General features: G+C 38.7%; 1 protein-coding gene across 3 annotated transcripts in view; it reads right to left on the reverse strand.

The window, feature by feature from the left end:
* Positions 1-24,975, reverse strand: part of CCDC186 (coiled-coil domain containing 186) — a 35,283-nt gene that overhangs the window by 5,017 nt on the left and 5,291 nt on the right. For 2 of the 3 annotated variants that reach the window (XM_041415454.1, XM_041415453.1), the window contains exons 2-14: positions 15,886-16,561; positions 13,464-13,590; positions 11,388-11,516; positions 10,253-10,465; positions 9,274-9,393; positions 8,607-8,711; positions 8,165-8,263; positions 7,354-7,440; positions 6,473-6,615; positions 3,823-4,078; positions 3,044-3,233; positions 1,968-2,048; positions 769-979 (exon numbers count right to left, since the gene is read on the reverse strand). In XM_041415454.1, coding sequence (XP_041271388.1) covers positions 769-979; positions 1,968-2,048; positions 3,044-3,233; positions 3,823-4,078; positions 6,473-6,615; positions 7,354-7,440; positions 8,165-8,263; positions 8,607-8,711; positions 9,274-9,393; positions 10,253-10,465; positions 11,388-11,516; positions 13,464-13,590; positions 15,886-16,544 — 2,420 coding nt within the window. In that variant the 5' untranslated portion in view covers positions 16,545-16,561. Of the gene's footprint in view, positions 1-768; positions 980-1,967; positions 2,049-3,043; positions 3,234-3,822; positions 4,079-6,472; positions 6,616-7,353; positions 7,441-8,164; positions 8,264-8,606; positions 8,712-9,273; positions 9,394-10,252; positions 10,466-11,387; positions 11,517-13,463; positions 13,591-15,885; positions 16,562-18,657; positions 18,937-24,975 lie in introns of those variants that run through there. The other variant, XM_041415455.1, reaches the window with a different exon arrangement.

Here is a 24,975-nt window from a genome sequence, read left to right on the forward strand (position 1 = left end):
TTACTGGGACAAGCAAGGTAGTTTTAAAAGTCTACTTTTCTTTGCTGAAGGACTCCAGACATGGAATCTTGAGCTTTCTACACATTAGAAAAAAACTACAAAGCCACTTCTCAAGAGTCTTCCCAAGCTGTGATCATGTTCTGTGAAATGGTACCAGCTGGGCACAAATGTATGGACTCATTAAGCAAGGGCTGTTCCTAACAGGCAACTGCACCTTCCAGAAGCAGCTTTATGCCAGCATTTCTTACCCTCCTAACTGAAGTTCCAGACATTATCTGTAAGATGAGATTTTCACTGAAGTGGAATCTTGTCTCACACATTAACCACTAACCACCTTTGGCTCAGATACATCATTTGTTTGATATGTATACCAGACTACCATCTGGAATAATGCAGATTCTCCTTCCAAAACAAACACAATCAGCACCCTTTTAAGCACATGAGGAGAATGGACTCTTCTGTTAGCCAGTGGCAGCAGTCCACCACAAATCAGCCACCTGCTGACCATTTTGCTACCAAAAACCCACTTGTGCCAGTTTATTCCTCCTGAAAAAATTCAGTAATAGCACTAATTGCCAAAAACTTGGCAATTACTACAACTGCTGGGAAAAAAAGAAGGAAAAAACCCTCCAAAACTAATTCCATCTTCGAAAAATACTGCAATATTTTTACTGTTTTAAACATTTTCACTTAGACAATTTGTTTTCTTCCTTGTCTAGTGCATCAGCTCAACACTGAAAACCCACAGGAACAGAACCCAGAACATACTTGGTTTTTTTCCTGATTTCCTCCACCAGCTGTTTAATGTGATCCTCCATAAACTCCATCTTCTCATTTTTTCGAGCATGTGCCTTCTGCAGCCTTAGTATTCTTTCAACCAAGACAGCCTTGTCCACCTCTGGGAAGCTGTCCACAGCCACCGCAGAGCCGGTGTTCTCAGGCGAGCGATCCTCGGTGCTGCTGCGCGCGTTCAGGGACCCTGCCAACACAGCAGTGTCTGTAAAAACTCCTCTGGATATTACATCAGGTGAAGTGCCCCCAGCAGAGCAGTGCTGTCAGGAGCTGAGGAGTTTCTCTTTATGTTAGGGGGTTTTCTCTCAAGCATCCTTGCAGTGTTTAAATGAGACGTGCAGGGACAGCGGCGCAGTCCCGTCCTGTGGGTGCACTGCCTCTGGTGTAATGCTTATTCCACTTAAACACCTTCATGTCCATTTATTTTCCACAAGACTGAGCTGATTTTAAATGTGTGTTTTGGAGTAGACTACAATTACAATACTATGAAAACTGTACAGAGTCACAAAAGCCCTACATATAAACACTCTGCAGCACTGATCACTTCGAGCTTGCAGTATTTTCTCTACTTTCTGCTGTTCTTTCTAAGCATTTGTCTCTCTCACACAGTGAGATTACAGGACATCTGGACAGAACTAACCCAACCTGAAAACCAAAGATATCCAAGAAGGAAACATGCTCTTTTCAGTGCTAAAGATCACTCCTCTACTTCTAACTGGATAGAAAGTAATGAATATTACATAAACCTACTGATGTCTCTAATGATGCTAATTGATTTCTCATTTACACAGTCACAACTGTCAATAGGGCAATTAAACAATGTTGGAAGCCATTGCTCATTTTTATTTTGCCTCTGGCAGCATGTAAAAGGAGCATGTATAAACTGGAGTCCTCCTGAGCTTCCTCCAAACATAAAAGCAATGAAATAGAAAAGGCAGGTATTTTAAAAGAACCAAAATATATAAACATCATAAACATTACACTTTAATCTCATAAAAAGCACCTACAACTGCAGTCAGTCAAGTGCATTTTGGTGCTTAGAGGCTATTTTGTCAGTTTTAATGGGAGGCTGCCCACACACTGCATATGCACAAACCACATAAAGAGCAAGCACTCTGTGGCAGCCTTGTTAAGACTGAAGGGCTGTTTGGCAGCCCTGCTATGTGCTCCATTACCTGATGAACTGGAACGGCTCCCCATGCTGCTGACTTCTTTGTCATAATTACCATTTTCCATCTGATCCAATTTCCTTCGTGCTAAAAGTATTAACAAAATTATGATTACCAACAGCAGAGTAAGAACTAAAAATTACAGTGTTACCCAACATCCAGAACCTCTAATCATCTCTGACCTGGACTAATTTAACATGATGTGACAACTGAAAGACAATGGTAGCAACTAAAATTAAAGCCCAAACAGCCATGCAGCAGCTGGATGTAACACCCACCACTTTCCCTACACACTGCTGTAGTTGCCAGTTGAAGGGGTAATGGTATATATAGGATTAACTGGGACCAGTAAGACTTCAATTTGATTTTACTTTTGATTAGGTCTGCCATGTAAATCACTATTGATGTCAGCAACTCTGTTCCAGCCTCTCATAACTGTGTCACTTGTGCCAGAAGCACCACTCCCTCAGTAGGGATCAAGAGGGACAGCACACAGCTGTTCTTATACGCACAAAAAGGGACATGGAACTTGTCTTGCAAAGTGCCAATAGGATCTCTTCTTTCAAACACACTTGATTATCTTCAAATCTATTTTCTATTTATGCATTGTTGGGTATTTGATGACTTCTATTTGTAGACAAAATTAGTCATCAGTGTCTCCATATCCAGCTTTAAAAACTGAAGTGTTCTGTTGAAAAAATAACCAGCAATTCCTGATACAGTCAGCAACTAGGAAGCTTCTGGCAGCTTCTGAATATACTCCTACACAGACCAGGATCCATATATACCTATGGTGACATTTCAGTAGTCAGATCTATCATAACAAAGACAAGCTCTTTTGAAATAAATATTTCATGTCTAAGCCCACTTCTAAAGTTACATTTTAGATTTAAAATTAACACAAAGGCCTGCAACTGAAGTTTTCACAAGGTCTAACTTGCTCACTCTCATTGTCTTCAGGAACAGGGAGAGCTTGAAGGGTGACACTCAAGCAGTGAGCACACACAGACAGGACCTGAATCTCTATCAGACACTGAGGAGGTCATAGATGGAGCTGTCTCATAAATGAAAATAATCTCCACCTAGCTGAAGTTGTTTTGTGAGGTCTTTCAGGTTTGCTGCATGTTTGCGCTTCTGGGTAGCCAGGTCATCCTTCAGCTCATCCACGTGGGTCTTCAGGGCTGACACTTCTTCCTGCTCTGAGGCCAGCTGAGCCTGCAGGGCCTCAACCTCTGACTTTCGCTGATCCTCCTCCTTCTGTAACCTGATGGCCTGAAATTGGGATTTTATTTTCAGTCATACACAAAAAAATTCAAGCCTAACAATAGTGCATGCTCAACATCTCTAACTGCACTTTTCACCTGGGGATCAGTCACACTTTGTATTTATTATTTAGGCTGGACACTAGCACTTCATGTGCATAGTAAGATTCCTCAACTACCTCCAAAACTTCTACATGATACAGTACAAAGTCACACTACCATCCAGGACACACTAAGTTTATTAAAAATTACATTTATTTCATAGTACAAACAGGACCCAAGGAACAATTTACAGTAACAAACTTCACAGGCAAATTAGAACCTTTTGTCTGTTTCACTTAATCTGAAAGTGAATAACTCTCTGCTCCCAAAAAATCAGAAAGAGCAACACAGTGACACCTCCTCTTTCCAGTGCAGTGTGCCTCAAGATTTCTTTCAGCTTGGGAACATGAAGTATTCATATCCCACTGCTACTAATGGCAAACTCAAGGAGAAATTGCAGTCAGGTAAATGAAGACATAAGGTGATATTCATGTGCTACATCTTTATCTGCATCAGACATCTTACTAGAGCAAAAACAAAAAGCCCACTGTACTCACCAGATCATCTTTAGTCTGTTGAACACACTCCAGCTGGTTCTGCAGCTCTCTTTCACTGTAAGAAAGCTTATCCAACTGGCTCTGTAAGGAATTGTTTTCAGACTGAAGCTGTGCATTCTTACTGGTTAATTTTTCAGTGAATAGCAATAGCTCAGATTCTCTTTTCCGACTACCTTCAATGTCCTTCTGAAGATCAGCAACCAGAGAATTGAAGCCATCTATTTCTTCCTTTAAAGCATTGATTTCTTGTTCATCTCTGTCAAAACAATTGTATCACATTAGGGATAACCTGAGCTTAAAGATACAAATTTATTGCAATAAAAGCACTGAGGTCAAGTCCAAATAAGGCAGGGGAATGACCCTGGGGTATCTGTTAGTCACTGGATCATTTTAAATGTCAAGGGAGTTTTCGCGATGTTTCACAACAAGCTGCAGTGCTGAAATGACAGATTTCTGCATCCCACAGAGGACACTCAGGCCTTAGCTCCTCGAGGAAGGCCACCTCTCCATTTTCAACTTCTCCATACGACCTTCAGATCAGGGTACAAACAAAACCCTCAAAACCAGACCTAGTGGGTGAGAGGAAGGTTTGCAAACCCAACTAAGTGGCCAATCTGTAAGAGGCCTTCTCTTTAAGAAACAGGGAAATACTCCAGTTTGGCTTTCTCTGGGACAGCAGTATGGCAATTCCTGACACATCCTTATCCAAGCCCTGCAGCTCTGAATCAAAGGGCCTGTCTTACTCCACTACTCCTCCCCAAAAAACCAAGTCCTTCCCCTCTACAAAACAAGTGTTTGTTTCTACTGAAAGACTCTCACATCCAATCTGAGTAAAAAATGCTGCATTTTCAGTTATCATCAACATTCTACAGAAAATGTTTGAAATTAATTCCAAAATTTAATAGCTGTTAAAACTGTTACAGACTAAAAACCTCCCTCTTATTTGCTCTTGCAATATTAGTTCATTCATTCTTCCATTATCAAATTTGATACACCTTTCTAAAACTTTACTTTCTAACATCAGCAGAAAAAACTTCACCTTTCTCACAGGGAGTGTGTATAATCAAATTTAAAATTAAAATTACACAAAGCAAGAGCACACATCTCATTTAATTTCCTGACACACAGTGTAATTATGAGGTGGATCAATTCACTTTAAATCAACAATCCTGTACTGTTTGCTTCTCCAAGAAGAGCTGAGACCCAGTCATTTGAGCTGTGAAGTATCTCACCTGTAGCTCCCATTTAAAAACCTGTGCCAGAAGGTTACATGTGTGGTTGTGTTTTACATTTTCAAATATGTTGCTCCGTCATGACAGAAGAAATATCTGCCTAGCAGTCAAGGTTGGATCAGACAAAATTTACGGTTTAGACCATTCTAAAAGACATGTCTAGATTATCCTTAAAAATTTGCAAATGAAGGAGATCAGGGAACACTGGAGGTGATCAGTATCCAGTTCAGCCATTAAGTTCTTCCCAGCATTCAACCTAAAATCATATTCCTCCAGTGAACAAACATAGCTGATGATTCACTTTACAATATAGCCTTTATACATTTCAGGATGTCTGCATTGAAATTGAAATAAAAGACAATATGAAATTTAATGTAGGGATAATAAATGTTGTATGGGAAGGATATAGAAAAAAATGATCCAAATTGAATAGGAATGAGAGACATATTTAAGCATGTCTCAATTACTGAGAGGAAAAGATAAGTGGAAACACACATTTGTAGTTTCACACTTTGATCACAATAACTTTAATTCATTTGGCAAGATTCCAAGCGAAAAATTACTGTTACTGGTCCAAGTGTAGGCTCCAGTAGTTTCCAGCACACAGCAGTTTCCCTGGAAAGGCTGAGGACACCATGACACTACAGGTGACCAGCACACAGCACATGGAAAGTGGTTGATTTGCTAAGCCCTGAGGAAGGCCTGTAATTACGGAAACACTTTTTCATCATAAATAAAAACAGTATGAGAGGGACAGACACAGGGGTGGTTCTGCCTACCTGACATTTGTCTATCTCCACTTATGCAGCACCACTGGAACCAGCAGAGAGGCCAGCATTTGTATATCCCACTCCATGTGTAACCCACAGACACAGGACCATGCTCAGACACTCCTGAGTCGTGCATGAGCCCAGCCCTCCCCTGAGATTATTTCCCTAACATTCTTAAATGAGTGAACTTCAACACAGCAGAATGAATTCCAGCCCATTAGAAAGACAAGTACCTCACACTGTCTGAATATAGCATATCTCAAGTAAATAAAATTCTTTCCATTAAATACTTCTATTCATCCATCACAATTTTAAAGCAATTTATCTTTCCAGTTTAATTGCTCCCCTCCATCTTTCAATAAAACAAGCACTGAGCAGAAACCTAGAAGACTATTTCCTGTAAAGTATGCTGGAAATCAGGCACTTGTTATTCTAATAATGAGAGACACTAAATTAGATTTATCAATCTCAATCCCCTTGTTTTGTAAGAGACCATCAAGAATATCTTCAATACTAGCAACACTGATTTAAATGAGGGCAGGCATTCTTCAAATTACAATACATTTAAAGCATCAATAACCTCTATAAACAAACCCTTCCACATCTCAGATAATCTTTTAAATCATTACTCAAAGTGCACAGCTGTACCTCTGATGCTGATCCTGCAGCTGATCTACAGTTTTGACTCTGTCCAGCAAATTCTGAATTTCACTTTTCTGTCTATTTATTATTTCTTTATACTTGGATAACTCATCTTCTGTTCTTAAGCGCTCATCCTCTAGACACTTTACCTAAATGGAAAAAAAAAAATAAAACCAGAAACTATTTAGTTTCATAAACTTCAGAGCTAAATTATTCTGATCATATGTCTAGACCGTTGTACAAAGCTCATGTGTTAATTTTTCGTGGTTCCAAGTAACTTAGACCAATATCCCAAAGTATTTCAGAACAAATAGAGTCAGAAAAACAAACGAACAAACAAAATTAAATTCAACATGTATGCTTAACATTAGTTTTATCCGAAGATTTGAACTGATCAGCCTAATGGATCAAGGTCCACAGATATGATGTTTCTCCAGTTACCATGGCTACCCCTTACTCTGCCTCCCTCTCTTTTTGCACAGTTCTATTGAGCTGCTCCAGAAAAAGGGATTGGCATGCTATTCTATAGACTGTCCACAAGCTATGGACAGCATAACCTCCTCACCAGAGGTTTATTTATACTAAATTTAGAAGATTTAAAATATTTGCAGGATTACAAATCCAAAATGTTTCTCAACTTTTCAGCCAAATGAAGTGCACATGATGAAGTAACACACTGTTGTGTTACAGATCAGCTCCTACTTTCTAAAAAATGCTAAGCAGAGTCAACAATTAGAGATCCTTTCTAGTCTCATGCCAGTCAATCTCTAATCACACTGCTTATTCCTGAAGAAGTAAAAGTACAGTTAGGAGTGGAATGTATTCTAGTTGCAAAAACTCAGCCCTGTGCTTTCAGCCCTACTCCAATCCAACTCAGCACACTTTACCTTTGTTCTCAGTGTTCGAAGCTCATCCATGCCTTCCTTAAATGTTCTCTTCAAGTCTTCCACTTCTTTTATTTTTGCATGATGCACCTTTTTAGAGGGTAAAAAGTTCATTAAGATAACTTAAGATTAAATGAACAGTGCCACCTCAAAACAAAACAAAACAGAAAAAAAAAAAAATCTAGGCCAATACAGGCCATCACAACAGCTGAGAGGGCTTGAGGCAGAACAGGTACCCCAAAGGCTGGGTTTACTTCTTCAAAAAGGAAAGCAAAACCTGAAGGTAGGTTTCTTTATTCTCAGGAGAACTGAAAAGAAAAGCGAGCCTGCACACTCTCTTTTTTCAGGTACACAGATCCATGGCACAACAGGCCCAAGGAAAGCTCTGACCAAACTGGCACTTTGTCACCTCTGAAGATGGCATGTACACAGATGAGCTCTGAGCAGACACATCATTAGAGAGCTTCACTTTGGGGCCAGCAAAGAACAGAAGCTGGTCCTTGTCTCTCCTTGCCAGATATCTTGGCAAAATACTGGTCAGAGAAAGGCCTGATTCAAGCGAATTTGTGGTTTTAATTACAGCAACATTCATGTTTATTAAAAGAGAATTATTTCACCTTCACTATATCCAAGGTAGTACCTGAAGATATCCTCCAAAAATGCAATGGAGGGCAGACACCTGGGATTTAGTATCAGACCACCAAAAAAGACAAAACCCAAAGAATGTGGCATAACTGTAAGCAATAAGATTCTCAAAATTATAATTTCATGGAATTCTTAACCAGAAAGTGGACTCCACACAGCACATATTTACCTCCAGGTTATCAGACTTTTCCTGAATTTGTTTCTCTAGTTCTCCTTTAGTTACTCGGAATTTTGCATCCCATTCATTTGATTTGATTTCTTCTGACTCCTAAAGGGATTGAAGAAATGTCAGTGAAGTTTTAGATTTTTATGTTTCCCTTTCTATTCTATGAATGTACAGAAGCTTTCCACATCACTGAGTCTTTCCTGTAAGTACACCTCTGATAGTCCTGACGATGCCAAGAAAGACCCCCACACTGCATGCCAATCAAGATAAACATTTACCCTTTTATTTAACAATTTTTCAGTAAAGTAAAAAACCCATCCCATTCATCTCAGCTTTGGAGCTTGCACAGGATAATTCTTTCCTGCTACAGCTTAAGCTAGAAAGAAATGAAAAAGACGACTCAGGCACTAAACAATAATTTGACCTCTTGAGAAAATGTGCCTACTTGATATGATTTTATCATTTCTTGACAGTTTTTCCTTATCTGATCTCCTTCTTCTTTTGCTTCAGATAATTTTGTCATTGCATCTTTGAGGCGTTCTTTGGTTTCCTACAAAAACAGTAATTAAAAAAATGGGTTAAACCTCGTAAAATCCATTTACTTAAGTTCATCTAAGAAGCACATTTCTCATAATAAAACTTCACTTTCAGTCTGAAAAGAATTAACAAAACAAAGTCCAACACTATTTTTCCCCTTGCTTCCATTCAGCTGTTAATTTATGTAATTCCATTTGACCCAACACTGAAGGCACAACAAAAGGATCTCTTGCTTATGTACCATGCACGTTTTCAGACAGCAGATTTAACGCTACCACTTAAAAACTAAGTTAACAGTTATTTCAAACAAATGACCACCCCCAAACCCACAAATTTAACAACAAATTTAAATTTGATGACCAAATTAAAGAGAATCCTCCAGTATATCCTCCCTTCACATCCTTTGAACACTTCCATTTCAGTATCTCTATTTGAGAGTACTATTCTGACTTTTGTTGCAGGTACTCAAATTAAACATAAACACATTAGGAGCAGTACATAAAAAGTAAATTCTGTAACAACTACATTACTCTGACTATATTTTCATGTAATGGTATCAGCATCACTTCACCCACCTTGTGTGAATCCATTTCTGTTTTCAATTTGTTCTGAGCCCATTTTACTTTGATAACATGAGAATTGATTTCTTCTTTCAATTTTTCTATTTCTCTGTTGAGTCGAGTGGCTTCACCATCCTGAGAAAATTTCATAGGTTTTTTGTAAAGTTAAATTATCTAGTGTTTCTAGAATAAAACTCCTGTCCAGTTATCAAGTTGAGTTTTTTTTCTTAATGTCTGGATTTTGCAAAATCATGCATATATTTCAGAATGCCCAATAATGCTTTAATCCAGTGGGGAAAAAACCCATTAGTGTTGTGGTTTGAATAGCAAGATAAGGTTGCACTACTGTTAGTATATGTTAATATTATATATCTGTGAAAAGACAAAGCACCACAGATGCAATTTTTGTTTCAGAAGCATAGTTTCTAGTCATTTATTAATTTTTGAATATTCCACATGAAACAGAATTGTAAAACACAGCTGTGAAGGACTACCAAAAGACTTGGATCGTTTAATAATAATCTTACTGCTTTGTAAAAATGAGTGGCAAAATTTTGGATGAAAAATTCTATTGCTTTATTATCAATTTTTAGTAGTAAAAAGAGCAAATACAGAGTGAAAACACAGAAAAACAACAAAGAAAAAAAAGATTGCAACAATTTAATGCCACTGCAGCCTTTAAGAAAAATCTGATGCTAGAAATTACTTCAAAATCCAGACAACTAAAACAAGCTGTCTTCTCAATTTTGTCAAAAAAAAAAAAAAACCCTAATGTTTCACAAACTAATATTCAGGGAAATATTAAAAGGAACTTCTAAAGGATTGCAATGAGAACTGAGCAACTTTTTCCCCTTCCCTTGGAAGGAAGGCACTTTCACAGCTGTGTAGCAGAAACTGAATCAGAACAGGTTTCTTTTACCAAGTACAACAGCAAACAAGTAACCAGATTGTTCTGACGGTGCTTTTAATCAAGTCACAACAGTACTTGGAGTACCTTTGTTTCATAGAGCTGGTGCAATCTTCCTTTTTCCTGAGAAAGTTGTTTGATTTTATTTGTAAGCTTTTCAATTTCTTTGTTTGCATCTCTGAGTTTTCTCTCAAGGCCCTCCTTTTCCTTTCGGAGGTCAAGCGACTCCTTCTCCCCTCGGACGTATTTCATCACCATCGTCTCCTTCTCGTGGCGAGCTTCCTCACATTTCTTGTTTGCCTTAAAAAACACCAAAACACAAAGAATCAAACCTTGTATTTCATAATTAACCAGGTATTTTTAGTGTTGCAGTAGAGCAGCATAACATGGTAGGACTCAAAAGCTCCAGTTTGACAAAGACTAACATTCAATTCCTCTTAAGCACTGAAATTACTCCTACTCCTAACAATAAATATTCTAACAGCTGCATCTTCACAGCTGAACATCTCAAGTTATCAATACATTAGTAATTTGGTTTCTAGAAGGTAAGAAGTATAATGTTTAGGAACAAAATTTTGCAAATACTCAGTACTAGTACTCTGTCTTCCTTCATCCACATGCCAACTGCACAATCATTATCCAGTGGCTTATTTTTCAGATGGATCCCTTCCAGTGGCTTACTTTTACAGACTCTCCCCACCCCAGCACTGACAAGTTCTGCCTCAAATTAGGAAAAAAAAAAAAAATCAGACAATGAGCTTTAGAATAAATGCAACTGAGAAAATATTTGGTACAGTATTATATTAAAAAGGAAAAAAATATCCCAGATTGCAGTAATACATAAAGATAAAATAAAAGCTTTGTGCTGAAATTGAGAAAAATATTAATTTTGTGACAGCCTGTCTGAAAAAAGCTACTGCCAGCTTTTAGCTCCTTTTGAATCAAGTTCAGCTTATAGGTAAAGAAAATGAGATTTCCTTGAGAGCTGAATTCAATACATATAAAAATAGGTATTTTTTAAAAGAGTTACCAAGCACTCTGAAGTGTTAACAGTTATCTGGAAATTCACTGCTGACAGTTAACAAAAATGCATATATAACTGCACACTAGCAGTTCCAATTTTTGAAAATTCTGTCTAACATAGTGATCCAATATGTTTCTTACAAGAACCAAGTTTGTTTAATAATGTAGACGTTGAATAGTTTAAGTTTTTCTATATTACCTGTTCCATTCGAAAGGCCATCTCTTTATGCAACTGCTGAATAGTATTTTTGGCTGCTGCATCTTGAGTTACAAGTCTGTCTTTGCTAGCTTTCACTTCTTTATTAAGCTCTTCTATTCTTGCTTCCAGCTAAAATACAACATCATGATAAAATTATAGGGAAAATAACTCTTTGTTCATGTTTTATACAGGCAGGCATATTTCACACAAAATTAGATGCTTCAACAGATATTTACCTGTATTTTACATGTCAGGCTGCAACCACCCATATCAACATCTAGCTTGGCATGACTAGCAAAAGCATGAAAGATGTCAATTCTCATCTTCACTGAGACTGAAGATGCTCCAAATCAAGTAAAACACCAGGCACAGTAATTTACTACACAAAATAACAGACTGACAGCTAGTCAGGGGTGCCAGAGAAGACCTGGCTGCTATCTGAGGTTGCTTCACCTTCCATCCTTTTGTTCCTATTCTTGTGCCATATCCTTCACCATGCCAGCAAAGCAGCCATGCATCCATACTGAAATAGACTGAGAATTAATTCATTGAAAAAATCACTCAGCAAATAAAGATGAGCTTAGTCATCATGCTGATATTTTTTTTAGACACCTAGTGAACCAAGTCAGAGACCTGATCAGCTGAAGAATAATCCCCAGTGTTAACTGGAACACTTCCCAGAGTGTGCTCCCTGCCAAGCCATGCAAGTCCAGCAGGAGCAGAGTGGTGGCTGCAAAGGCTGTGATGCTGCCCAAATGTTGCTCAAATTGTGCCTCATGACCCTACTCTTGTCCCAGGAGAAAGCCAACTCACCCAGGTTAGGGAGTTTAGTTTGCTTTGGAGGAGAAGGGGCAGGATCTGAGCATCAGTACTGTACATTCTGTGCAATCCCAAGCTGCTGTGTAAGAGGCAAGAACCACCTAATTTGCTTCTGTTACCACACCATGACTTGACCACACTTTGTTCAGCTCTCCAAATGCATCTTTTGCCAAAGAAAAAGCTTCAGATGTACATGCAGGCAGGCACAGTTTGTTTAGAGCTGTGAGTGCAGCCAAGCTTTCATTTACATAAAAGTAACCATAAAGCACTAATACAGAAATTCCAACAATATTCCAACAAATGAAAAAATGCAAGTGATTCACTGCAATGTCTCTTACAGCTCAGGTGCTATCAACAGCCATATAAAACTATTATAGTCCAAAAGAATATTTTCTGGAATCACCTGCAAGCACGTAGCATCACAAACAACCTCACAAATACTTTTTTTTCAGAATGGAATAAAGCAATTGCTGCATGACAGAGCTTCAAGAAATCATACATGACTCATGACAGGGCCATCATGGAAATACAGACAATAAAGGATGAGGGAGCTGCTCACACTCGTTTATTCAGGCACAAGCAATTGCAATTTGTAGCCTAAAAATAACACTTTTCAATCACATCATGGATTTTCAAATATTCTCTGAAATCAACCATGAATATATGAATATATTACATGAATATATTCCTCTAGAACACTTCAAGCCTGACATCCTGTTCTGTGAACAGATTGCTGTGTGATGCAGACACCAACAAAGAAACCTGACAACCAGGACAGTCACCAGCACTTGGACAAACAGAAATTAGTATTTTACATGTTTCTCTTGCCAGATTTCCAGGATATAACCTGTAATCAGTTTACAAAGCTGGCCAGCCAGATGCAGGGACATTAGCAGAGAGCTGATAACAGCCAAGCAGTGACACCTGGTGTGAAACCTTTTCCTCCCACACTAAAACCAGCCTCCACCATGCACACACCATGGTCCTCCTTGGCCTGCTGTGGTTCTAACAAGCCCCTGAGAAAAGGTCTGTATTTAGTACCTGCTGCTACCACAGCAGAGACTTCACACTTAGGGGATGGGAATCCAGAAAATCCATTTATCCAAATTCACTAAAGGCATTTAGACATTTTCTTGGAATACAAGAGTAGATTTATCCTCTTAAAAAGCTTAGGAAAATAAGCATGGGAATCAATAGTGGCAACAGTGACATCATACACAGGTGAAATAACCATCACTTCTGTTTTGTTATCTGTACCTGTTTAATAATGCTGAGGTGCTGCTTTTCTGTTTCTGTTCGTTTTTTCAATTCATCTTTTAAGTTGTCCTTTTCTGAGCAAATTTCCAAAATCAGTTCCTGATGCTTTTTATTTTCTTTAATCAATCTGTAAAGAAAAAAATTAAAAACAAAGTACATCAGTACTGGGGCTTTTTTGGTTGTTTCATTCTCGAGAAACATGGTGTTTGCTCTTCGATCTGCAAGTTTTATTGGGAGGCAGAAACCCTAAAAAAATCCATGAAAGCTTTACAAGAAAAAAAAAAAAAAAATGTTCTGCATGTGGAACATAACTCCAAAACATCAAGCAGCAACCTCCTTGTGAGGAAACTGCTTGTTTCCAGCCTTTTAGGGTTGTTGTGGTCCATAATGACATGGGACATTTGATAACCCTATGAAACTGTAAATGCTAGTAATGTTAAGGTGATGTAATGCAGTAAATTACAGTCACAGTCTCACCAGTCATTTGTCTGAAAACACAGAGATTTTATAAATTTCATAGATTTCTCAGAGTACCCATGAACCTCACACCCTGGTAAGAAACAGAATCCTGATTTTTTAAAGTCTTATGCGGGTAACAAGTTATCTGTGCCCATGCCCTTTATAAAGTTTAATTTTCAGCAATAGTTCCAGTTCATCTGCTTGAAACCAATTCAGACCTAGTTTGACATTCTAACATAAAACTCAGAAGTTGCATTTTCAGAACTGTTGAATGAACAGTCTCACATGTATTTACATGTCTGCAGATACTATTACATGGTGGGTATTTTAGGCCACTAAATGCATCAATTTGTGGGAGGCAAGCATTTACCTGAAAAAGATACTTAATTATCCCTTTATCCCCCACTTTGTTGAAAAAAAAAATCTCTGAACAAACTAAATTCCTAAATTATTCCTAAATTATGAGGAATTCAAAACCATCAGTTACAAAGAACTTAGCACTTGTGATCTGCTTTTTAATCTATTAATGAATATTCCAGGATTACAAATTCTTAATTCATGGCACAGCTGCTTACATATATATTTATATCTGATCACAGGAGACAACTGAGCTATTTCCAGAATGATGTTACAAGAAATTCTGCTGATCATCAAGTAAGGAACAAAACAAACAAAACCCAGAATACCCTCTGGACCAAACACAAAATGCTCCACAGCAGTTTCACGCTCTGGACGTGAGTTCCCAAGTGTCAAATGGTTGCAGCTGGCCAAAAGAAAGAGACATGTTTTCACATAAAGCCTTCTGTATGTATATATAACATACACACATATAAAAAAAACTTGTCTATGAGGAAGTAATTGGTCAATGGCTGAAAATGCTGCCCAGCCTCTGAGTTTACCACGGGTAAGTAAAACTCTTTACCTCATGATCTCCTGGAATTACCCCTCTCTACACACCCACCACTTCAGATTCCCACTCCTCCTCTGTAACTTCTGAATGTCTAACTGTGCATTCTCAAGCTTTCCTGTCATCAGCTGACTCTCCTCACATGGATGGTTTCTGTCAGAGGTTAGCTGGTGAAGTGCAACAGAATCCTTTCCCTACTGGGACTCTCTCCCCCTGTCTGGCTTCCCTTCCTTTGATATCCTCCTGTATCATGGTACTGGAGAGCCTTATATGAAAACAGGACTCATTTCCAGCTCTGCAAAAAGGAATAAATGTTAAGTTAGAGGCTACATTTTGTTAGCAAAAAACATTTCTAAAGAGGAACAGAGTATTAAACACCAAGTAAGGAATCATGAAATCAAGCAATGAACTGGCTTTTGATGAACAAAAATATTCATGTTCAATACTGCCGGGTAGAACTATTAAGCCCAGTTAATTATAACAACACTTATAAGCCATTTATTTCACAAGTCCTCCTATAAAATGTGCAGAGTAGTTTATCTATATATGCCACTTCCAACTCAAACAATACTCTCATCTGATTAACAACTTTGCTGGATGACAACAGGAGATTGAATACTACTGGAAAAAGAAACCAGCAATTCTGAATATAAATAAAATGCCCATTGTGGGAGACAGTACTTTCAAAGATTCATTTCTCCACAGACACATATGGACTGAATGAATCCTGGACTATTTTTAAATCACCATTACTGCTGCAGTATTTAAATAATTCTAGAAACTGGCAAGCTATTCAATGACACAGTTGGCTATTCAGCTCCTGCCAAATCCTGCAAGAATTCAGACATCTAAGCACACAATTTTATTTACAAATACATACCACAAGTAAAAATGATTCCTTGCTTAAAAACAATTTAAAAAATCTAATTAACTATCCTCATACCAACTCAAGACTCGTTGCTTCATACCAAAATTTTGTATGCAGGTGCACACAACATGCAGCCAAAATTGCTCAGCATACACTTCCAACTGAGAAGCACATATTCAAATACTCACTTTGCAATAGTTTGTTCTTGCTGTAGGTATTTATCTTGTACACATTTTTCAAACACAGCCAAGGCACGTTCACCCTTCTGCACACCATTGGGGAGCTTTGGTTCTTTTGAAAAATCTGTGGATAACAGTTCAGACTCTATTTCCTTTAACAAATCCTCCTGTGAGGAAGTCTGATGTATTGTGGAAATAAGTTTCTTTGTGCAGTCTGTGTCATAAGGGCTTTCTGAATAGATTTTATCACTTGATTTTTTCACAAAGTCAGACTCCTCCCTCAGATCCTGTAATATTTCCATTAACGATTGCTCTGTCTGGTTAGTTTTTGGATCGGGTCGTTCAAGTTCTTCACTAGGTAGATGTTCTGGTTTTGTGGAGCCTTCTGCCTTTGTTTCACAGTTGGCAGAGGAGTCTGCCCCTCCACACTGTTGCTGTCCTTCTGCTGGAGCCCCAGTGCTGCTGGTGCCGACAGCTGCTGCATCCTGATCCGAGGGCAAGGAACTCAATTCCCTCTCCAAGACACCAGCATCACTTCCAGTGCTTGGGCACTCCTCCATTCCAGGTGTTTTATCAGCTTTCTCATTATCTGGGGATTTGAAAGAGGCATCATCTGACAGATTGACTGGCTCTAGTGTGCTCTGCATTTCTGGTAAATATTCCTCCATAATCTTCCTCTGGAAATCTAGATGGAGAATTCATATTACAACATATCACATACAATATCAAAAGAGATTGAGGTAGGGGAAATAAAGGCTACTAGAAAGTAAAATTCAAAGTGCACACGTTACATATATAAAGATCAACAGAGTTTGTTGATCTTTCAGCCCAACCTTTATGTAAATGCTCCAATACAAGTTTTTCTAAGAGAAGGTGAGAAATGAGGAATAGTGAACAGGAAGCAGAGAGACAGTAAATGCCAAGACAATAAAAAAGCAGAACTTGTCAGAATTAATAATTATACCATTTAAATCCACAAAAATTCCAAGTAATCACTTCTAAAAAACACTTCATGACAACAAATAACCCGAAAAGATTAAGCATCCAGGGTCTTACAGCTTTCACTTCCCTCTACATGATTTGAAAGCAACAATATGTCTTGACTTATTAATTTTTCCAACACAGGGTGACTCCCTGGTCCAGCCAGAATATCCAATTTCCTCAGAGTCATGTCCTCACTGAGCATTCATGCAGCAAAATTCATCTGTACCCAGGAAACTAAGGGAAGGGGTTGGGGGAGGATGGGGGTGAGATTCTCTTTTCCCATCTGTTTTCAAGCAACCAAAATCCCCTGTGGAAGAGCACAGATGGTCTGTGGCAGATCTGCTCTCTCAAACAGTAGCTTGCAGAGAAAGGACTTGAAAAGCTCAGTAGAAGCTCTCCAGAAGGACACCACAGTGAGAACCAAATAACCAGAATAATTATGGAAGAGCCTGGGTATAATACTTTTTTACTTACAACACTTTTTCAGGAACCCCAGATGGTCCAGTATCTGAAAAGACTACTGGCATTTTTAGCAAGGAAGCCCTTATTTCCATTAGGAGAAATTCATTACAGCAGTCCTAACTTTTATATGCAACCCTATCCTCCTACACTGGATAATTTAGGCTATTTATAAACAAAGCAAACTTTTAATTTATAAATTCAACTCTGCTATTCCAAGAGCTATCTCAAAGGAAGTGCTTACTTGTCACATCAAACTTGTTTCCATCCTGGCTTTCTGACTTGCTCAGCTCTCCCTTACACAGCCACACCATCTGAGCCACTCAGGTACTTACTTGCTCCATGCTCCTCCCTTTGCCTCGGCCTGAAAGGAAACCCTTTGTGCTGTTTGGCTTCACTCCACTCTCCCGGAGTGCTGCCTTATTAACCAACACTTCCTACTGAGGCTCATATTGTTAAAGCAGAGGGGTTTAGGAATCCCATTAGGCCTGTCACCAATTGCTACCACTGTCACCTTTCTCAGTTAGAAACAAAAAGCAGCTCCAGCCCAGTTCTTTCTATCAGGAAACAGCATTCCACAAAACACCTCCCACAAGTACCTGAAGCCTACAACTGGACTACTACTGGCATTCAATCAACAGGAGGGAAGCACATGGAAAACTGAGCAGGTAACTGGGAGTATGGAAGGGAACATATCACAACTGGACAAGAATCACAAATGAGAATCACACATTTTTTAAGCAATCAGCAAAGAACTTTTCCTGTTTTGGTATCCAAGAAAAAAAAAAAAATAAAAAATCGCCAATGCTACAGCCTCTAACCCAGTACAAATCAGCAGGAACCAGAACACAAGTGGGAAGAGAGAGGTACAAACAAGGATAGATGGGGAATGAGAGTCTATACAGTGTGACAAGGATTCCCCATTTCACAAACAGATCTTCTTTGGTATTAATAAAATCCCTGATTACCCTTTGTTTCAAAAGATTTATGTTTAGGTCAACACTGGAACCAGCAAATCCCACCACCTGGTTTGTGCAGTCCAAACAAATGCTCTTTTGGAACCCATCTATCCTTTGCTAACTTCTGCTAGTAATGAAAGTTCACAGTGTACTACTATTATTCTCAAACAAAACAAACCCAACTGACAGTCTCAATGTGAAAGTAAAAGTGAACATAACTGCAAGAAAAAGTATTCAATTTGATAGCTGCAGAACACATTAGTTCCTACTTAATTAAAATACTGTTAAAAACCAATGCTTTCAGACTAGTGCACTTTAAACAATCAATAATCGTAAGATAATTTGCCAATTATGCAGTTAAGACTGAAGAAAAATTCACCTTCTAGTATCTGTTCCTCTTGTCAAAAGAAGTTTATAATCCACTTCACACTCAGCTGTAAAAGATACTGTATTAGCATAAAGCCGAGGAACTGGTTTTTTCTCTAGTAGTTACTCCAGTCAAACTTCTGATGTCTGGAATAATCAAAGGGTTTTTTTTTTTAATCTCATTTTAAGCCTTTTTAAAAGTACCTTCTGAAGTATTACAGAACATCCCAAAATGTGCATGCAGTTGCATAATGTACTACTGCCCCAAACCTGCTTGTGACTGCCCAGCTGCTGCAGTTCACCTTTACCACAAGAAAGGGAGTGGTAAAATTGGATACATGAACTTCCATGTTGGTTGTTACACATAAAATCTCCAGTCCAGTCAGCAAACTGACATATTTATCTCCATATGGAAGCAACAAGTGAAAAATACAGCCCTGTTGAAGAGTACATTAGGAAGGTCACAAAGTTTTCTTTTTATTGTGTTACTTCCTTCTGTAAATAATACTGTGAATCAGTATTACAAAGACTAATCTACATGGAAGCAGAAATACAATTATTTGCACAACTCAGTCACAGAGTTGTGAAAAAAAAGAGCCACTGACTCCATATCCAAATAACTTAGTTATTATTAATCCTACAAAAGTGTAGGTTTGATATCAAACACATGAGGAATTTGAGTAATGATTATACAAATCAGTTAAAGCATGAAAAGTAAATTATGATGATTCAGTGTTCCTTGGAGTTGTACTTTAATTTTCAGTGGTACCTAGAATATAATTTACCACATGAAGTTTACAGTCTTTATGATTCCAATACACTGGATTTAGCCTTATCTGCCCAAATCTACCTGCACCTATCTGCTCCTGTTCATGACATACATAGATTTTTTCTCCCTATTGTCAATGAGTAATATTAGCTTTTACGTTCTAATTACTCTTAACAGAAATTAAATAATTGATCATAGCATCACAGTCTATTTTCACACCAGAAATGTGCAGATAAAGAACTCATGTGGAGCAGCTGTCAATGCAAATTCATACTGATATTCAAATATCTCTTGAATATTCAAAGTTTGTTCTGCCTACCTCAGGCAACTGAATATAACAGCTACTTCCTATATAATGCCAGAGACAGAGACTGCAGTGATGTCACTAAAGAAAAGGCTCGTGGTTTGTAGGCAAAGCATTTTGTGTGACAGAAGAATCAGTCAGTCTAGCAGTAGGCCAGCTGAGATGAAACATGCTAACATTTGACTGTTTCACATCAAAGACGTAAATCCATCAAGCACCAGATAATATTTGGACACCACCTGACAGAAGCTCCATGACTTCTCAGGTTTAATATCCATCTTGTATTACCCTACACATCCTTACAAATTACTTTTTCAAAATCAGGAATGTACAAAGGTTACTTATACTGCATTAAGGAAACAAAATAGTTTAGTGCCTCTTATGTCTTCAGAAGGCATCAAAAACAATCAAAAAAGGCAAATCTTGACTGAAGCAAGTGAACTGGCTTATGTAATGATATGCTTAAACATCAAACAAGCACACAGTGTGTTGAGTGACAGCGAAGTGCTGGGTTCTCGCACTGTTTTGCAAAGCTTCTACCTTGAACCACCTGCTCTGCTCCTTCCTTAGGCCTGATGATCATCCTGACCAGGGCAGAAGTGTGATGTTTGTCTCACCCTGAGGTGTAAGTCCCTTCTGCTGCCTGTGCCACAGGAGCTTCCCAAAGCAGCACTCAGAGTGGCCCAGCCCAAGCCTGCTTGCCCACATGCCATGAATGACTGCCATCCATCTCGGGCAGCATGAGAAAAGCTCTGTCACTGCCCTGTGACACTTTCTGCAGCTGTGACAGGACTCTGCTGTGACTGGACTTGTGTAACTGGTCTGACCAGCTGTCCTCCTCTGTTTTACAGCTCACAATTACTCTGACACTCGAACACATTGTCCCCATGCTCCTGTTCCACAGCAAAGGAGGCAGCTGGCTGTGCTTTCCCCAGTGCAGTGACACAAAGCCATGCAAGTGGAAATACTTCAGATCCTGGTGGTGAGAGCAGCAGGAATGAGGAACAGGAGCACAGCTCAGCCAACTTTGTAAAACATCTCCCTATACATCAGAATAAAGGCAAGTTGTACCCTTCAAAACCAAAACTGCCTTTTTTTTAACAGCCATTGTTTTCTTTCATCACAGACATGTCCTTCAAAGATGCAAAGAGCATACATACTTCTCATCATTATTCACAAAACCAAGTTTAAATCTGCATCAGCACAGATGATCTCCAAGCTCCAATGTAACTTCAAAAATGAGTTAGCAGTTAAATAGCTGGCACAGGACACACAACATTGAAGGCTGGTACTGGCAAGGGTTACAGCCATTTATTACACTACTTAAACTAAGATGTGCTTATCAGCTAAATTGCTGATAGCACAGCTGACTGGAATCAGAGGCAGGGAGCAGAGAGCCTGCCAAGGGAGCACGTGAACAGCACACCAGCTTTGGAATACAAATGTCTCCCAGGTATGGCAGTGAATACAAAGACTCATGAAAAAACAATTTTTTATTTCACTTTCTGTTACACAACAGAGATGTCTACTATTAACTGCTAATACAAATAGGAACAAATACAACAACGAGTCATTTAAGCTCTTCAAGGAAGTATCTGACACAATATAAGTATTGATTATCCTGGGAGAACATCAAAATCTCAATACACACTCCTGTAACATGCCAACAAAAGGAAGAAAAAAATTTCCTGCAGCTACCTTCAGCAGCAGTCCAGAGAAGCTTATGCTGTAATAGCAAACTCTCACTTCAGAGTCCATCCACTGGCACAGAGAAAAGCAGTTTCTGTGACACCCAGTCCTCCTCTTTCCTCTGCTGAAAGTACTGACACTCCTAACTTGTTAAGGAAGCTGTTGGCACCCTTGTCCCTTGGCTGTTCATCCACTGTACTGGTTGAAATCCTTCCTACCATAGCAGTACTGCTAATTCTGATTAGGAACACCACCTTTCCCAGCTCCATCTCTATCCAATGAGTACAGGCATGTGCCAAGGTCCTGGTCTATTTTAATTCAATATTATGCCATTTCAAACTGCTTGTCTTTTCAATCTTCCTATTTAATGCAAACATGATTCTTTTAAATCCCTCACTACAAAGGTCTTTCCTAAGCAGATGCACTACTAATGCTGGAACTTAATTTCATAAAATGGGTAGAATTTGACCTAAACTTTCAATACTTATGTTGTAAATATTCAAGAAGGAGGAAAATTACTTTGTTTTAGCCAATTTCAAAACACATGTGAGATGACAGCTAAAGAAACACATTAAATGATAACTACAGGAAACTTTTACTGAGGTGTGGCTCTCTAGAAGACTTCACTAAAAACAAGGGGAAAAAAGAAAGTGTGCCTTGTCACCTAGTAACTATCACAATGGTATTTTTACAACAAACAGATTAAAGAATGACAGATGACTGGGGTGGTTCTGTAAGCAAACTTAAGGTCAAGGTCCTGAGAAACAAAAATCACTGCTTCAAGAGAAAAAAATATATATATTTACACCTCAATGCCTAAAAATACTGTAGAGACAGGGGGAAAAAAGGGCAGGAAGGAATAATGCTTCACAGGTGTGTGCATATACAAAACCTTGCTCAACTCAGGCTTGAAATGAAAGTGAAGAGCATTGAGCTAAGTGATTCTGAGGCACAAAACCTTCTGAAAGGGGAGTAATAAAAACTTAATACAACAAATGCAGTTTACTGGACACCAGACACATTCAACTACACATTACATAATATAATGGCCAGTAGCAGTCAATTCTTCTAGTTCCTTTCAACACGAAAGGATTTTGCATCATCTTTGGGCAAATGTTTCCAGTCCTGGCTGTGCTCAGGAATCATCTACTCTCCAAAAAGGTGCACGTGCAATCCACAAAACTGTCAAAAAGCATTTCTCACACCAGCTCAGACTATATTTGCTCTTTACCTCTGGATATGTAAAAATCATCCAGACAGGTTTTATAGGATACAAAACAAACTCATTTTTAAATAGAAGTACAAGGTAGCCTTCCTCTTTCCATTTCACATCAGTCACAGCAGAGTATTCAAATTTCCTTTAGTAATGAACTAAAGTCTCAAAACTACTCAGAGCTGCCATAGAGTTGTGATGCATTTCAGAGAGCAAATGGGGGACACAGAAAGGGTGATGCAGTGCTCCAGCAGTCACAGGCAGATGACCCTAACACTCAGCAGTGTCCAAAGTACTGTGACATGGCCTGGCAAGCAGTGACAGAAAAACCTGGTGACACCAACACAAGCAGCCCAAGTCCCCAGAAGTCCTTACTGCTCTTATACTGATGTCATCTCAGGAGTCAGAGTTGCTTTCTCACTGCAGTGTGTGCTGTAAACTTGCTAAGGAATCACTGCACACCTCTAAACAAAGTCCAGGTATTTACAGGAGAAACCTATCTAGAAAATAAGGCACTTGAAATTGCTTCAGAGCAATTCTCTTCACGCTGTAATTTGTGATCTGTACTTCCTGGTTGTCAAGAACTGGATGATAACTCACAAAATTCCTGCTGTTACTCTTTATTTTCTTTTCCAATATGGCATATTCTGAAGATCAGTTCCACTGGAAATTCATTATTAAAATCCAAGCAAATGCCCTGTAACACTCACTATCCTTCCATATTGTCTCTGGTTCCTGAACTCTGTAGTTCAGGTTTAGGGTCCAGTGGCAGCAATCAGGAGAAGGATTGGCTGTCCTGTGGAGAGTTTCTTAAGGAGACAGCTAGAAAAGGGGTTTATTCTTAACATTCTCAGGCTCCCCATTGAGAGCTAATAATGACTTATTTTCCCTAGTACCACACTGGAAGAGTGGGCAGCAACACATAGCTCAAATAACCAGCTGTCTGTCCCAGGCACTGCTACTGCTCTCTGTAACACATTCCAACTGATTTTAAAAACAGCTCTGCTCTTCTGCATCCTTCTCTCCAATTCAACCAAAAATGCCTCTTTATGGGTTTACAGAGATTTTGTTTGCTAGCTGATCCCAATGTTGTGGGTGCAAGAAGGGTAAAAATAGCTCCATTTTGATACTGAAGGGGCTGGGTGAATCTATGAATCACTCCAGTTTTGGCAAAACTGAATTTAGGAAAGCAGACATACAGGTTGCCTACATATATAGAAAGTTGTGGGGTTTCTCTCTGCGTAGCCCAGTACTAGACTAGAAAATTCTACACCCCAGCTAAACCAGGCAGAAATGTAATGCTTTCACAATGGCTGCCCTGTTTGTTCACCTGCAATCTTCAGAAACCAAAGCAGAGCTTGAAACTGAAGCTGGTCTGAAGAGATCCCAGGAACTGTTCACTTTTATTACTCTGGCTTTCTTACAGCCCTCCATCAAGAGGCCTGTTCATTGATACGTGTGATATCTGAAAAGTAAATACTTTAAACTTAGCTGTACAATCGTTCAAAGATTATCCAATAATAAAATAATACAGGTTAGAAAGCCAAGATACACACACCAAAAGGCTACTAAAAAACTCCAAACTACCAGCTAAATCTAGGACTGGGAGGTCTGGAAGACAGATTTTTTTTTTTTTACAATGAAAAGCATTATCCTCATAAAATTTTAACTACAAAGAAAATACTGACTGTTTTTCCTGTATTACCCAATAGCAAATTAAAATGCAGTCCTGTGAATTTGCAAGAGGAAGTTATGAGCATTTTACAGCTATTTTGAAGATTCACACTGTAAATCACTCCCATTACTCAGGAACCTGCCCAGACACACCCATGGACTGGACTCAGCTACAAATAAAGCATCCACTATGTCTTACAGTGTTCTGTGTCTTGACCTGTAAAAGCACTGAGCACAAGTAGTTCCCCATCTTAGCAACAACTTGGAGGTGAGCTGAGACTTCAGCTCTTTCTGCTGGAATGGAACCTAAGATTTACTTCCCATGCAAGCAAAGACTGCCTTTTATTCAGTAATACTGAGCAGTGTTTCAAAACATACATTTTTTCTGACATGATTTTCAAAAATTCTTATAAGGATCAGCAATGTCCCAAGCCTATCCTGAGATAGCAGTTTTACATTTAACCCTTGGAAGTTGTTATTCAACAATAATTAGGATTTTAAAAAGGAGGCTAGTGTACATGCCAACTCAGAATCAATATATACTCCACCATCTAAACTACTCTGCCTCCTACTCATTCACATTAAAGAATATATAATATTAAATTCCAATCCACATATTCATTTTTATACATGGTTCATTACACTCAAGAATCCCACCTTGGAAGCACTTCTCTTCATGTAA

The sequence above is a fragment of the Onychostruthus taczanowskii genome, unplaced genomic scaffold (genome assembly GCF_017590055.1).
Source record: "Onychostruthus taczanowskii isolate IOZ18803 unplaced genomic scaffold, ASM1759005v1 scaffold5, whole genome shotgun sequence".
Classification (NCBI taxonomy): domain Eukaryota; kingdom Metazoa; phylum Chordata; class Aves; order Passeriformes; family Passeridae; genus Onychostruthus; species Onychostruthus taczanowskii.